At 42.5% G+C, this 16,934-nt stretch overlaps 1 protein-coding gene across 2 annotated transcripts in view; it reads left to right on the top strand.

Annotated features, from left to right (window-relative positions):
- Positions 1 to 16,934, top strand: part of IL31RA (interleukin 31 receptor A) — a 78,111-nt gene that overhangs the window by 17,542 nt on the left and 43,635 nt on the right. The window contains exons 1-2 of one of the 2 annotated variants that reach the window (XM_074358484.1): positions 536 to 656; positions 10,917 to 11,006. In XM_074358484.1, the coding sequence (XP_074214585.1) occupies positions 10,952 to 11,006 (55 nt within the window). In that variant the 5' untranslated portion in view covers positions 536 to 656; positions 10,917 to 10,951. Of the gene's footprint in view, positions 1 to 535; positions 657 to 10,916; positions 11,007 to 16,934 lie in introns of those variants that run through there. The other variant, XM_074358482.1, reaches the window with a different exon arrangement.

The following is a 16,934-nucleotide window of genomic DNA, read 5'->3' on the forward strand; positions in this document are numbered from 1 at the left end:
GGTTTATACACATGTATATATATATATATATATAATTTGTATATTTATATATTTTAAATACATTTTATTGAAGTATAGTCAGTTTACAGTATTATGTCAGTTTCTGGTGTACAGCACAATACTTCAGTCATAAGGAACACACATATATTTGTTTTCATATTCTTTTTAACCATAAGTTACTGCAAGATATTGAATATAGTTCTCTGTGCTATATAGTATAAACTTGTTGTTTGTTTATGTATTTTTTAATGGAGGTACTGGGGATTGAACCCAGGACCTCGTGTCTGCTAAGCACACACTCTATCACTGAGTTATATCCTCCCCCTGAGTAGAACATTTTAAACTTAGTCATTCCTTTTAGCTTTTTATGCCACTTCCAGATAGCATTTTTCCTGTAAAGTTGAGTGATCTCACAGAAGCAGGTTTGTTTTTTTCAAGTTATAATAATGCAATCGACTTCCCAGCGTAAGTTGGGTAAGTGCCACCCTGGCTTGGGCTGGGCTTAAAAGCAGAGGAAAAGCCCCTAGATAACCAGAGAGGAAGTATGATGTGGATAAATTATATACCGTCATCCTGGTTCTCACTTGTGCTGTAGGAGGCAGAGCATCTTTGATGCAGATCCTTTGAACAAGCAGGACACCACCTGCTCCAGGGAGGTGAGTGCCACAAAGCGTCTGCTACCTACCGCAAATGCTTGCAAATTAGGCCTCTTCTATTGTATAAGGGATTTTTCTTCTTTCTTCAGTGAAAATGTGGGTCAGAACTCAGGGCATGAATTACTCCTTATTTAGACTGGTTGTTGATAGTTACAGGGAGTCCAACCTTTTGGCAGTATTTTAAAATGCTGGGATTGGGGTAGGGAATCATGGGGACAGTGGTCGGGGCTGGGGAATATATATGAACGTAATGGATTCATCTTTCTGGAAACTCTAGGATATAGAAAATTAGACCTTAGAGATTCTTGTGTATATTGGTATTTTGTGGCAGGAGAGCTCAGGGAGAGTAAATCACTAATAGTTACTGCTTGATTTTGGTGGCAAAAGTCTAGGCCTTGGAATAAGACAGTCATGGGTTTGAATCCAGCTATGCCACTTACAAACTATGTGATTTGGGGGCTGGTTACATAATATTGCGGAGCCTCCACTTACCTGTAAAGTGGAGATAATATCAAGTCTGCAGGGATTTTAAGCATAGATGTAATTTGTGTAATGTAATCAGTACCTTGTTAATTCTCAGTATCACATCATGGTTGTGTTTTTGCCTGTCTTGCTGCTGGCTGTCTCAAAATGTTCATTGTATGAAGGCAGCCTGCACCTCAAATGGGTCTATAGACGTTGGAACCAAATGTAGTTATCTGACAGCTCTTTTATTTTTTGTAATCGGGATGTAATTGACAAAAAAACATATTAGTTTCAGGTGTACAAATAAGGATTCAATATTTGTGTATATTGTGAATGATCACCACAGGAAGTCTAGTTAACATCCATCACCACACACAGTTACAAATTTTTCTTCTTGTGATGAGAATTTTTAGGTCTTACTGTCATAGCAACTTTCAAATATACAGTACAGTATTAAGTATAGTCACCATGCTGATAGCTCTTCATTTCATCTTGGTCAAGGTATGTAATTATTTCCTCACCCAAAAAGAAAGGATACCATTTATTAGGCTGAAATCACCAATATTTGACTGTTTTAGACTTATGAAAATAGCAATTTCATATGATTCAACCTTAAAAATATATTGCTGTCCCCAGAATTTACTTCTTGCCCAGCCTTTAAAAACTCAGTCCCATATTCTGCATGGTTTGTGGTGAAGAATGGATATCAACATACATTAATTGAGTGAATGTGTGAATTAATAAATGAAAGCAGGGCTAGCCCTGGGGAAATCACATAGTGGTACATTTTTGTCCAAGTGAAATCGGATGAAACAATGTCCAGGATGTAAGCTTGAGTGGGAACTGAATTGCCAAAGCACAGCCTGCAGGAGGCATGTTTCATGGGGGGATTGCTAGAGAACTGAACAGCCACACTATTGCTTTTGCTTTGGTCATATGAAACAGGATGTGGGGAGGCAGGGATAGTTTAACACCAGAGGCAGTGTCTCCTCCTCTGTTTTCTCCCTCTTACCTTGTCTCCAGACTCTGCTATAGCCAGCAATAATTGCTTAAATTGCTTTCCAGTCATTCTACTCCTAACAGTAGCTACTACTTTAAAGATGAGACCACAAATTACTTAAGTAGCATCACTATATATTCTTAGAGTCCTTTAGTCCAGTATGGCATATTCATAGTGTTGTTTGAACATTAAATGCTGTATTCAAATGAGTCCCCACTGGTGAGAAACTGTCTATTTCTAGGAAGTGTCCTCTTAGTGAAGACCAGTTATTCAGAGCTACTGCATTTTAAAAGTTAGGGCTAATGACCCAGGAAATGAAGGAAATGATTTGATGGTTACCTTAACAGCATAGGATAACAATCTATGTGAATCTCCTATAGCCCACTTCTTGCTACACCCAGAATTGCTCAGATTCAGGGAGGCTGATTCACCTCATTTAAGACTTCATGAGACTGATGTATTTAACAAAGGTGGGATCATTTTTTCTAATGACTAGAAAGCTTACATTCCTTGTTCAGGGCCTCCCCTTCTGCTAAATTAGTAATCAGAAAAGGCTTCATGGAATCGGAGCCTTTGTGGAGATTTGGGGATTTGAGGTATCTTTCTTCAAGGCTGTGGTGAGGTCTGATGGTTGCCCTGTTACAGAGCACAGTTGACCCCTGAACAACAAGGGTTTGAACTATGTGGGTCCACTTATACATGGATCTTTTTCAATAGTGAATATTATAGTACTAACCACTCATGGTTAGTTAAACCCAAGGATGTGGAATCTTGAATAGGGAGGAATCATGTACATGAAAGGAAGTTGTATGAGTGGATTTTTGACTGTGTGGAAAGCTGGTGTCCCTAACCCCCCACTGTTCAAGGGTCAACTGTATACATATGGCTCCAGCAACAGGAAACTTCATCAATTTCCTCTTGTGGACTGTACCAGATGAACACCGACAACTTTTGTCTTTTTTACCCAACAATGTTTTACTGTCTGAGGTGACATCTCCTTTCTATTCTCAAAGTCTCCTTTCATGTAAGATACAATTAGTTGAATAGATTCCTGCAACTAAATGGCAATGATGATTTTGCAGATCCAACTCTCTGAGTTTGTACCCAGGCTTCGTTGGCTGGAGTTTGGAGTGAACTCAAGCTCTTCAGTTGCTCTTTAGCTCATACATTCTTGATTTACTGCCACAGTTAACTAGGAGCATGACTTTGTGCACAGATTTTGCTAGTTGAACTCTCAACTGAACTTATTTCTAAGTGCCTGGGAGGCACTTCCCATTTGTTTGCATTTACTACCAACAAGCAATCACGTGAGGTGGTTCTCTGGTGTGTGAGAGGAAATGGAAAAGGCATTGGAGGACAGTCAGGCATTAGATTAAGGAGCATCATCATCCTCACAATGCTTGTTGTCTTTCCCCAGTCGTCAGTTTATACCTCTCCTTGGACGCTCTGTGCTCTCCTGGCACTATGATAATCACAGCGCTTGCCAGGTGATATTTGCTGTCACTGTCCATGCTCCTGTCTCTGCAAGTAGATCAGTGGTTCTCAACCCTTTTTTTTTCTACTACAATTTTTCCAGCTCTGTCTCTGGGTATAATTTAGTACTGTTGCTTTTTTTTAAGGCTTAAAATGTACAAATAATAGGTGACAATTCTCATTGTAAAGGACTCAAACAATAGTTAAAATTAATTAAAATATTTTATATATATGAATATTTAATATTGATAAGATTTTTTAAAAAGCAAAGTCCTGTGTTGGAATAACAATTTTAGCTTTAACATCCATAATTATTCATTTATTCAATTATGGAGACTGTCAGCATCATATCTTTTATAGAGTCTTCATGGCTGGGCCTCCTTCCCTTTCCAATATGCTTTTAGAACTTGTAAAGTCATGTCTTCTGGCTAAGAATTGGAGAAAATTAAGACAACATTATGAATAGTTAGACATTAAAAATGCTATTTATGTTACAATTAGTGTTTAAAGAACATATTTATTCTTCATTGAAAAAATAAAAATTTTTCCCTTTAAGCTTTGTACTCATTTAAATCAAAGTGGTTATTTTTTGAGAGACTACTTACTGCTCTTGAATTACAGGCATTAACTATTGCTGTTACATAACCAGTGTCTTACTGTTTCATGGTGGTATTTTTATTATTATGGATCCAAATTCTCATTGTGAAGGAAAAATGGGGCTGGTCTAACAAGATAACTCACAAGTCTAGGAATGTGAAGGAGAGGCTGGGCTGGGCTAACAAGATAACTCACAAATCTAAATATTGGAATACTGATCTGAGTTCTGCTGGACTAACTTGTAAATCTAGGTTAATTAGTGTTGGTTTGCTGTTCATGTTTTTTTGCTAGCCAGCTGGGTTTTCAAAGATATATATCTGGCTTTGGAATGTTGGTTTCCGCCTCCCTGCCTCCACTTTTATGATAATGATGCTGCTAAAGCTGTTCCATGCCTATTGGCCAGATACCCCAAGCTTGTACTTCACCCTATAAAACCTCATGCACACATCTTGGAGGTGCTCAGAGCTTCGGAGCAGAAGCCCCTCTGAGCCCGCGGGCTTAATACATCTGAGTACTCCAACCCTCTGAGTGGTGCTTGTTTCTTGGCTGGCCTGTTGTTTCCGTAACATTTCTGGAGGCCCCAGCGAGATACAACCACGCCGGCCCCTTGAGTCACTGGACTGGTGGCTCCGCACAACGGTATTCTGGGTTCTCCTTCGTGACGGCAACTCGGACCCCCAGGTGGCTGGGCTATAACCAGAGCCATACTCCGTGGAGGGACGGACAGACTCACCAGGTGGCCGTCCGGACAAGGTAGGAACCCCCAGGAGGAATCAGGTCCTGTCCCATTGGACAGAAGAGGAGGCTGATCCCCTCCTACAAGCTCTCCATCTGATGGTATTTCAGATGGGGAAATCAGGTCCTGTCCCAGTGGACAGAAGAGGAGGCGGATCCCCTCCTACAGGAAACAGGATATTGGTATTGGTGGGAGGACTGTTGTTAACCTCTGTCTGTGTGTGTGTGTGTGTGAGTGAATGAGTGGCCTGTGAAGCATGCCATCAGGCTCGAGTTTGTAGCTCCACGGCATTCTGCTATGGAGTTTGAGTGAGTCCCAACCTGCGGTTCTGTGGTGACCTCACACGGCTCAGGGCGGTATCAGTTCCTCAGGGTCCCGATCGGAGTCAGTGGCTTATACTGACCTGCCAAAGCTAAGAGGCACCTTCGTCCCTGTGAGGGGAGCGGCCAGGTGGAAGCAACGAAAACTATCCCTTGTCTTGTCTGCGACACCGGCACAGGGTGGCTACACTGGGAGGGAAAAGGACATAGACAGTCAATGAGTCAATGCCCCTGTGCCCTCAGAGGCTAGGACGCTATTTCTTTGAGAAAATCTCCTACCTGATTCTATCACAGAACACCCGAGACTTATTGTTCCCCTACTGAACTGACCCAAGTAGTGCCCCTTTTGCCTAGCCTCAGACCCCCAGGACTTAAGTTTAGAAACGAATTCGTTCAGGACTGGGCTCACCTGGCCTTGGAGGTCCCTTTTCTAGTCCATTTGTTTTACCATCCGCCGTCAGTCCCATGCCCCCGATACGTTAGTTCATGATATAGAGAGGATTTAATGAAGAAAGCCCCTGGAGCTGCTTGAGGTCTTGAGCTCCAGAGATATCAGCTGTGACTTGAACCCAGACTCCCTGACCAAATTAGCCTTCAAACAACTCACAGACCCAGCAAGAGAGCAGTCTCTCTGGGAACTCCAGTGTTTTGAGGAGTGAAAAAAGAAAAGATATAAAGGCTACCTTCCCAAACATCTAAAAAGAATGGGAGGCTCTAAGTCAAAACCCACCACTCTAGACTGCATGATTAAGAATTTCAAAAAGGGGTTCTCAGGAGACTGGAATTTGAATGACCCCTGGCAGGCTCTGCTCTTTGTGCGAGCTTGAATGGCCGGCCTTTGGAGTCGGGTGGCCCTCAGGAGGAACTCTGGACCTAGCAAGAGTGCGAGCAGTCTATCAAATAATCACTGGAACCCCAGGCCACCCAGATCAATTCCCCTACATTGACTCCTGGCTGAATATCACCCAGACTCTACCCCCATGGATTCGGTTCTGCTCAAATGGACCTGGACAATGCAAGATACTAGCAGCTCAGCCGGTCCAGGCCAAAAAGGACAGATAAAAAAAAATGAGCCTATTTTCCAGGGAGACACAGAGGACAAAATGTGCCTGCCCCCCTGTATGCCCCCGGGGCACCAACACATCCCCAACCTGAGGACCCAGAGGCAGAGCCCAGCCCCCACCCTGAGCTGGTAGGAAGGAGACTCCGGTCAGCACAAGCCGGGAAGCCAGCACCACTGGCCCTCCAAATGCCACTGCGGGAGACAAAAGGGCCACAATGAGTTGGGGAAAATGAGACTGTTCAGCCTGGGCACCCCGTACTCTGCTACCAACCCTTTAGCACCACAGCCCTTCTCAATTGTCACCATCATACTCCTTCCTACTCTGAAAAGCTGCCCAGCAACAGCAGCAGCAGCAGCAGCAGCTCCCACAGCTCTGGCACCACCTCCACCTCGGCTGCCGCCGCCTCCATGGCAACTATTGGGGAGCGCTGGCCCCTGCCCAGTCCCGAAGCGATGCTGGGATAGTAATAGGGCTCTGTCGCGAAGACATGCGAATGTTTGGTCTCTGTCCAGCCCACGATGATTTCTACTTGGTGGTATGTGACGATTGTAATCAGGCTGTCAAGCCGCAGGCTATGATTGACCTCGTAGAGTCTATCTTCCATTCTCACTGGCCCACCTGGGAAGATGTCCGCCAGCTGCTTCTGACTCTTTTCAATACGGAGGAGAGGAGAAGCATTCTCACTGAAGCACGAAAATGGCTGCAGGGTCGAGCCCCTGGGGACACAATGGATGTTGAGGGGTGGGCCATGACACATGCCCCTGACACCAGACCAGATTGGGACTTTAACACCCAAGAAGGAAGAGAAGCACTGCGTGAGTACTGGGAAGCCATCCTACAAGGGCTAAGAGTGGGAGTCAAGAAGCCAACTAACATGTCTAAAACGACCATGGTGACCCAGAGGCCAGACCCCCACTGACTTCTATGAGAGACTATGTGAAGCATTCCGAGTCTACACTCCTTTTGATCCTGAGGCCCAAGAAAACCAGCGGATGGTCAACGCTGCCTTCATAGCCCAATCATACCCAGATATACGCTGGAAACTCCAAAAACTGGATGGATTTGCAGGGATGAACGCTACACAGCTGCTGGAAGTAGCAAACAAAGTTTTTGTAAACCGAGAACGGGAAGCCCAATGAGAAGCTGACCAGCAAATGAAGCAGAAAGCCGCACTCCTTGCAGCAGCCCTGAGGAAAACAACTTCAGCCAGAATCCTGCACCACCCCGGAAGAGGGGACCCCAACCATGGATGCCCCTGGGCTGAGACCAGTGCGCATACTGCCAGGAGACAGGACACTGGAAGAACGAGTGCCCAAAACAGAAAGGATGGAAAGAGAGCACCCCCCAAAAGGCCTACTTATCAGCTGGAGCCACCAGCCAGTAATCACATCGGACTGGCTGGGGTTGACTCAGAATAGGAGAGACCAGGCTCCCTGCCCCTGGGCCCCCGGAAGCCCAAGGTCAAGATGTTTATAGGGGGCCAACCAATGACTTTTCAACAACAACACGAAGCCACACATATGGGAAAAACGGCTTTGGAGGCCCTCTTAAAGCAATACTTCCTAGTTTCTCGTCTCCCTACTCTGTGCGCATCAGTCTCCCAGCACTGCTTGCTCTGTGCACAAAACAATCCAAAACAAGGGCTCACTGGGCCAATGGGAATACAGTGATGAGGACTGGCTCCCTTTGAAGATTTAGAAGTGGACTTTACTGAACTTGGGCCCAGTAAGGGATATAAGTACCTGCTGGTTTTCGTCTGCACCTTCACAGAGTGGGTAGAAGCCTACCCCACCAGGACAGAGAAAGCAAGGGAAGTGACAGGCTCTCCTCAGGGATGTTATCCCTCGATTTGAAATGCCTACCTCCATCGGGTCTGACAATGGCAACCTTCGTGGCAGAAGTTGTACAGCAAATGGCAAAGGCACTGAGCATCCGCTGGAACCTGCACACAGCATACCGGCCTCAAAGCTCAGGGAAGGTAGAACGAATGAACAGAACTCTAAAACAAATGATAGCTAAAATCAGCCAAGAAACCCAGCTCCCCTGGGTGGATATTTTACCCCTTGCTCTGCTGCGAATAAGATGCACCCCAAGATTTAATATTGGGTACTCTCCCTTTGAAATCCTCTATATGGGTGACCGCCACCTTTAGTCAGGATGAGAAATCCTACCCCAGAAACAGGAAATTTAGGGTTCCACCAACAACTTTTGGGACTAGGACAAGTACTACGAGAAGTTTGGGGTTGGGTGATAGAGAAAACCCCCATTTCATTAGGGGTCCAAGTGCATCCCCATAAACCAGGTGACCAGGTATAGGTGAAGGATTGGAAAAAGGAACCTCTCAAACCAACATGGAAGGGACCATATTTAGTGGTATTAACTACCCCTACAGCTGTTAAAGTTGCAGGAATCATCCCTTGGATCCATCACTCCAGGGTTAAGAGAGCGACTTCACCTCAGACAGAGGGTCCCTGGAAAATTGAGAGTGTCCCGGGAGACCCGCTCAAGATCAAGAGGGACCAGAAAAGGATCGACGAGCCCTGCTCTAGCCACACCCGGAAGCTGGCTAGTCAACGCATGGCCGAAGCTTGAGGAAAGCTCAACGCAGCTGTTAAACGTGTTTCTTTTGTGCTCCCTTGCCTCTTTCCTTGTTTGCTATACTAGTCTGCATACTAGCAGTGGGGCTAGCTATCACCGCCCTACCTGACTGAAACATAGGCCATAGAATCCTGATAGCTATTTTATACCTTGTTCTGCAAAATCAGATTGACTCTCTGGCCGAGGTGGTCTTACAAAACAAGAGAGGTCTGGACCTACTCACGGCCAAAGAGGGGGGACTATGCCTCTTCCTAAACGAAGAGTGCTGTTTTTATGCCAATCAATCAGAAATTGTCAGAGAGATGGTTCAAGAGTTACAAGACCGAGTGAAAAAGAGAAAACATATTTTAGATAAGAGCCAATGGACAGGCCCCCGGGGCTGGACCTCCTGGCTGGCACTGTTCATAGATCCCTTGCTCCTAGTTTTTGCAGTTCTGCTGTTTGGGCCCTGTGTCCTAAACTTCCTGACCCACTTTGTCAGTGAGCGGATAGAGGCTATAAAACTTCAGATGTTAGCCTCCAATTACGAGCCCCTGCACAAGATAAGTGATGATGCTTACTCCAACTAGGGTTGTGAAAGCATCAAGAGGGGGGAATGTGAAGGAAAAACCGGGCTGGTCTAACAAGATAACTCACAAGTCTAGGGATGTGAAGGAGAGGCTAGGCTGGGCTAACAAGATAACTCACAAATCTAAATATTGGAATACTGATCTGAGTTCTGCTGGACTAACTTGTAAATCTAGGCTAATTAGTGTTGGTTTGCTGTTCATGTTTTTTTTGCTAGCCAGCTGGATTTTCAAAGATATATATCTGGCTTTGGAATGTTGGTTTCCCCCTCCCTGCCTCCACTTTTGTGATAATGATGCTGCTAAAGCTGTTCCATGCCTATTGGCTGAATACCCCAAGCTTGTACTTCACCCTATAAAACCTCATGCGCACGTCTTGGAAGTGCTCAGAGCTTCGGAGCAGAAGCCCCTCTGAGCCCGCCGGCGTAATACATCTGAGTACTCCAACCGTCCGAGTGGTGCTTGTTTCTTGGCTGGTCTGTCGTTTCCGTAACATCATTCTGCTTTATTGCCTTAGGCATTTTTAATTAGTTAGGTATTTTAACTGGTTTGTATCTGAGAAAATGTTATACTTGTTGTTTTGTCCAGAAATACTGCATGTGAATTTTTCTAAAATGATTTATTTTGTTGAGAGCTCTCCTATTTTTTTCCTATAACGATCTATCTGTCAGCTGAAAATGTAGTATCACTTATTTTTCCTGAAAGTGAGGTATCACTTCTTTTACATTTGCTTTATTCTTACACTATCTCACCATCTCATCTGGGATGAAGATAAGGAGCCAGCAGTCTTTTTATTCTAATTAATTTCACAAACAATAGTGAATGTCTATCATGTACCAGACACTCCTTTCAACACTAAGTCTTCATAGAGAAATAAGAGAAGCCAACAGGTAAACTCCTTAATGCCATGCTGTGTGACGCGTGCTACAGCACAGATGATAAGGAGGGTGGGTGGGGCACAGGGGAGGACTGGCTGGCTGCGTCCACCTGGGAGCTCAGGGAAGCTGTTTAGAGAAGGTTGGTTTTTAGCTGAATCTGTAAGAATGGATTCATTTATCAGGAATAAGGAGGAAAGGACATTCTAGGCTGAAGGAACCACATGGACAAAGCATGGAGAGGTGAAATAGTATGGTGCTTTTGGGAAATTAACTGAGGCAGAGGCTTGAGGACAGTACTGTTTTCTGGAGTATATTCTTGGTGGCTGGTATACCTTTCATAGTAGAATACATTGTGGACAAAATAAAATGTTGACTGGGGTTATTGGGGGTAATTATGAAGGGATCTATGTGATGATGGCCAAATAAATAAAACAAAATAAATATAATATAAAATAAATAAAATTAAATACTTTTCCTCAAAATTCCCACAACTGTTTGTCACTGGAAGTAGAGTTGTTGAAGAGACAGAATGCAAACTAACTGCTGACTGATGGTATTTTCAGTTCTCTTCTCAGCCTCCCTGCGTTAACCCAGGACCATGTGGGCCTGGGCACTGTGGATGCTCCCTCTACTCTGCAAATCTGGCCTGGCAGGTAGGTCAGCCTGTGCCCTTTTGTGGATTATGTGATTCTTTTTGCCTTCTTTGGATAAGAATTATGAACTTGAGAGCAAAGGGACGCCTGGACATGGGCACACATAAATGGACAATTGGGGATTTGTGACGTCCCTGAATTTGTGTGTGTGCATGTTGATATGTACTTATGTGTGTGCAGATTTGGCAGGATGGTCTACCATATTTTCAAAAGGAGATACAAACCCCCAAAAGTTCAGGATTCACTGTCTTACAGTAATGGTAGGTACTTATCTTGATAGTTTTTGTGTCAAATGCAGCGGTGTCATATAAAATACACACAATAATACATACAATTTTCACACTATTTGCCATAAATTCTAAGAATATAAAGGGAAATGATGAAACAATGTATTTCTACAATGGTCCAACTCAAAACTATGAGCATAATACCCATATAATACCTTGCAGATCTGAAATATATTACTTTCATCACACATTATGTTTAAAAAAAATTAAGACCAGAGAAAAAGAAGTGGGGATTGGGCCCTGGGAAGGTTGAAAAAGTATGTAGTATACCTACTAGTCTTCTCAGGCTGAAATAACAAAATATCACAGATTGAGGGGCTTAAACAACAGGAATTTATTTTCTCACAGTTCAGGAGGTTAGAAGTCCAAGATCAAGGTGCCTGCAGAGTTGATTTCCTCTGACATCTCTCTCTTTGGCTTGCAGATGGCCAGCTTCCTGCTGCCTCTCCACATGGTCATCTCTCTGTGTGTCTTAATCTCCTCTTGTTATAAGGACACCAGTCAGATTGGATTAGGGCCTAAACTAACAGCCTCGTTTTAACTAATGCCTCCTTAAAGGCCCTATCTCTAAACAGTCACCTTCCGAGGTACTGAGAGTTAGGACTTCAACATTTGAATCTGAGGGGAGAAACACAATTCAGCCCATAACATGTAGTAACCAGGGGTCACCCAGAGGGCAGTTGTCATCCAGAGATAATGAGAATGTCTTCCAGACATATGTCCTGGCATGGCCTGCCTTCTAGCTCCCTGGGGTCACACCTGTGGCACTCTGGGGCTTTGTAGACAATACGAGGAGGTAGGCCTGTGTCTCCCCACCTCATTCAGTTACTCCTGGCCACCTCAGAAATCAACAGTTGCTCCCAGTTATCCAATTTAGAGTTCTATTTATGAGCATCATGATACCTTTCCCCTCAACTTGTCTTTTCCTATCTTCTATCTCTGTCTTCTCTTCTTAACACCCTTTACTCACACCATTTCCTACCTAACTGTCCCCAGTTTCTACGTTACTTCCTATAGACTCTTTCCCTTGGTCTCAGATTTGCCTTTCTTCTACTTCAAAACATTTAAAAAATACTAATTTTTCAACAACACGAAAGTGATACGAGCATAGAGGGAAGAAAAGAGATGGAAAATATCTTTTTTATTTTGAAAAATATTCCTTTTGCATGAGGGAGATTCTCTGATAAGCAAGAACATTCTCCCAGTCTTTCTTAGAAGAAAGCTATGAATGTATCTCCTTATTTCAAAAATAGAGGCACTAGTTATTTATAGAAATGTAGTCATATTGTTATGTCTTTTTTTTTTTAAGATGTGGGAGAAGGATAGATGTGTGTGAGGGTCAAATCTAGCTTTCAGTTGTCCATTTAAAAAAAACAATTTTCTTTTCAAATAATTTTAGATTTACACAAAAATTGTGAAGATAGTACAGAGAGTTCTTACATACCCCTTGTCTAGTTTCCCCTGTTGTTAATATCTTATAGTACCATTTTTGCCAAAACTAAGAAACTGATATTGGCACATGACTGTTGACTAAATTCCAGACTTTACTTGGATTTTACTAGTTTTTTCCTTAATGTTCTCTTTCTGTTCCAGGATCTAATTCAGGGTAGCAAATCGCATTGAATTGTCACTTCTGGTCTGTGACAGTTTTTTAGTCTTTTCTTATTTTTTATGACTTTGATAGTCTTGAGGAATACTGGCCAGTACTCCTGGGGTTTTGTAAAAAATAGAGCAGAGGTGAAATGCCCTTCATTGCTCTATCACAATTATATATATATATATATATATTTGTGACAGTCTTCTGATGAAGAGTTGATATTCTAGTTAGAAGTCAAACAAGACTTAAAATAGGCACATTGGTTGCCAGCAAGTAGAAAGACAGGACAAGAGACATGAGCTCTGCCAGCCATGGCAGCTCTAGTACGTGCATCAAGGCATGTGTGGGATCCACACCAGATAACTGAGGCTAGAAATGGTAATCATAAGTAAAGCAAGAAAGTGTAAGTGAAGCCTAGTATTGTTTGTAGATTTGTTTCCTTTTTTATTCCCATTCCTCCTTGACTCCCTGATTTGTGATACAACAAATCTAAAATGACCTGAGATACATATGCAGAATTAGAATGTCATGAGAACACACAAGAAGAGGGAAAACTACTGTTAAAGTGAATTCCTCCCTAAGTCTTAGTATCCTGGGTTTTTAGAGCAGGCTATCTATATTTTAGATTAGTCAGGAAACATTGTTTATGCTGCAAAAATAAACAAGCCTAAATCTTTGTGTCTAAGACAACAATCTCTACCTGTCTATCACAGGTCAGCAGGGACCCAGGCTGATGGAGGCTCTACCATTCTAAAATTCCCACCATCTCAACATGGATTTATAAATCATGTAGGGGCTGAGGGAGGGAGAAAGGAGAATCAGAGAATCATGCACTAGCATGTAAATGCTTCTCTCACATCAATGGCCAAAGAAAGTCATATGGTCATGCCTAATTTCAAGGGGGCAAGGAAGTAAAATCTTCCCATGTTTCTAGGAAGGGGGAATATTGATGAGCACTGAAAATATTGCTGGGAATTCATTTTATTTATCACCCATCTATTCTGTAATACCTGCGTAGGGAATCAGAATATGCCACCCCAAAATATACCACTTTGGCATAAGGATTATTTTGGTCTTGGAGGTAAATGAGAATCAATAGATGCAGAAAGAAAGACTTTCTGCAGCTTCCTTTATCTGTCTAAAAGCCTAAACTCCTGAAAAAAATGAGGACTGCCATAAATCTTCTCTCCCAAGAGTTTTATAGTCATGAAGAAGACAGAAAGTCAGTGCCAGGATGGATCTGCATACACAAGCCTTGCTCTATAAGTCCCCACATATATTTTACCTTTCCACAGCTTGCCACCCTTCAAAGCCTAAATTCCTTTTTCTTTATCTTGTCACTTCTCTACAAATTTATTGGGTTTTTGTTAAGATGCTGTCTAAGCCCAAGTTTTAACCACCCCTTTGAATTTTTCTTCATTGAGATTTCTCCTACATGATGTGCACTGCATGCATTAACATACTGTTTACCCTTATTAATCTGTCTTTTTTCAATTCAGTTTTCCAGGTGTCCAACTAGAGAAGCTAGAAGGGTAGAAGGAAAAATAATATAGCTCCACAAAAGAGCTCAGGTGGGGTAGAAAACAATTTCTCTTCTTCTGATACCTTGTGACACTAATGGTTCTGGAAACCAGACATTTGACTCTCTTCTGGCTTAGGGTTTTATGTAGATTAATCAGTGCTGCAGAAGGAGCTAAGGAGAGGTATTCAAGGAAGAATAGTAAAGACCAGGGTTCACTGAGGTTTGATGGGAGTCTGTATTTGGATCCATGAAAATCTATTTTTACTTTGATTTTTTGTGGGGCTGGCTTTGATTCAGCCAGTGCAAGGTAGAGTGAGAATGAAGAAGGAAATAAAATAAAATATGACTATAGGGTCCATAATGAGACTTTTCTGGGGAGACAGGGAAAGGCATCTCATTTCATTTTCCAACAAATGATCAATCCTAAAATCCTGCTGAGAAGTTTATGTGAGGGGCATTATTGAAATGGAGGTTGGAGGCAGGCTAATATTGGACAACTATTTGTAAGGAACTTGGCCAAAGGACTAAAGACAGACCCATGTGTACACACAGACGCACAGCCAAAGTCCCTGAGCCAGGGAGTACGTCGGCCAGTATGAAAGTCATTCCTCTGGGAACACTGTTGGCTGACAATTGTAGGATTTTGCATGTTCCCCTGGCAGTTGTGAAGTGTGGAATCTGTAAATTTTCTGCTTGCTGACTCAAGGAATCCTCAGGAGAGTTTCAAGCTATGTGGGCTGCTTGAGAAATGCATTACTGGTCTAGCTTCTATTCTCCACATAATATGCGGTATTATTTGCTTCAGGTCCAGTTAACGTTGGTCTTTGTAAGCATTTGGACTTGGAGATCACCAGCTTTGTCATGGCTTTCAGCATGCAAGTAGCATAGATAGAAAGTCTTTGACTTAACTGTTGACTGATGGGTGCTGTCAGGATTAGATTCGTGTACAGGACTCAGGAAGGAAGCTTCTCAGGAAAAAGCTGGAAATGTTGGCACAAAATGAAGGCACCTTGCTCTCCCTCACTCTTAATTGTCATTCCCTGGGGCTCCTTTACCTATGTGGACAATGCTCGTTTCATAGACCATATATATATTTTAACTGAAGTAGAGTTAGTTTACAGTGTTGTATTAGTTTCTGGTGTACAGCACAGTGGCTCGAGTTATACATATATGTATGTGTATATATATTTCTTTTCAAACTTTTTTTCAGTACAAGTTACTACAAGGTATTACATATACTTCCCTATGCTATACAGTAGGGCCTTGTTGTCTATTTTATATATAGTATTTAGTATCTACAAATCCTGAACTCCCAATTTATGCCTCCCTCCAAAACCCTCCATAACCATAAGCTTGTTCTCTATGTCTATGAGTCTGTTTCTGTTCATTTGTGTCATTTGTTTAGATTCCACATATAATTAATATCACCTGGTATTTTTCTTTCTTTCTTTGGCTTACTTCACTTAGTATGATGATCTCCAGGTCCATCCGTGTTGCTGCAAATGGCATTATTTTATTATTTTTTATGGCTGATTAATATTTCATTGTATATATATATATCACAACTTCTTTAGCCAATCATTTGTTGATGGACATTTAGGTTGCTTCCATGACTTGGCTATTGTAAATAGTGCTGCTATGAACTTTGGGATGCATGTATCTTTTCAAATTAGAGTCTCCTTTGGATATATGCCCAGGAGTGGGATTGGTGAATTATATGGTAAATCTATTTTTAGTTTTTTAAGGACTCTCCATACTATTTTCCATAAAGGCTACACCAAACTACATTCCCACCAACAGTGTAAGAGGGTTCCCTTTTCTCCACACCCTCTCCAGCATTCATCGTTTGTAGACTTTTTAATAATGGCCATTCTGACTGGTGTGAAGTGAAACCTCATTGTAGTTTTGATTTGCATTCATAGACCAAATATATTAATGAATATATAAATCCCAAAGTCCTAAACCTGAACAAAACAGTGAATGCCACCTGCCCTGGAGCACTTTACTACTGCCTTCCTGTTAGAATGTATTACCTCTGGCAGTGGGGAGGATATAGCTCAAGTGGTAGAGTTCATGCTTAGGTTCATCCTGGGTTCAATCCCCAGTGCATCCTCCAAGTAGAAATAAATAAACCAGATTACCTCCCCCTCATAAAACAAACAAACAAACAAAGCAGGATATGTATTACCTCTGACAGAGTTGAAATGCATACAGTATTAGTCAGATGTGCAGAGAAAATTATAACATCCTTATTTTCTATGATTAGGCTAATCAGTTTCAAAAGTCCCCACTCCCTTGGAAAGCCATGCAAGGCTAAGGAAGGGGATAGGGTGGGTAGCACTTACGTTTGTTACTACTGTGTCAGTTTCTTCTGATTTACAGCGTCTTTCAGCTAATTCAGTCTCCCTGGTGTAAGTGTGCACTTAACCAGAGTTTCTGCCTTTACCCTGATCCTCCTTAAGGTGGTATATGGGTATATGAACAAGGTTTATGTCACTTCAGAGTCTTGGGCAAGGGCTCCG

This window comes from Camelus bactrianus, chromosome 3, assembly GCF_048773025.1.
Source record: "Camelus bactrianus isolate YW-2024 breed Bactrian camel chromosome 3, ASM4877302v1, whole genome shotgun sequence".
NCBI lineage: Eukaryota > Metazoa > Chordata > Mammalia > Artiodactyla > Camelidae > Camelus > Camelus bactrianus.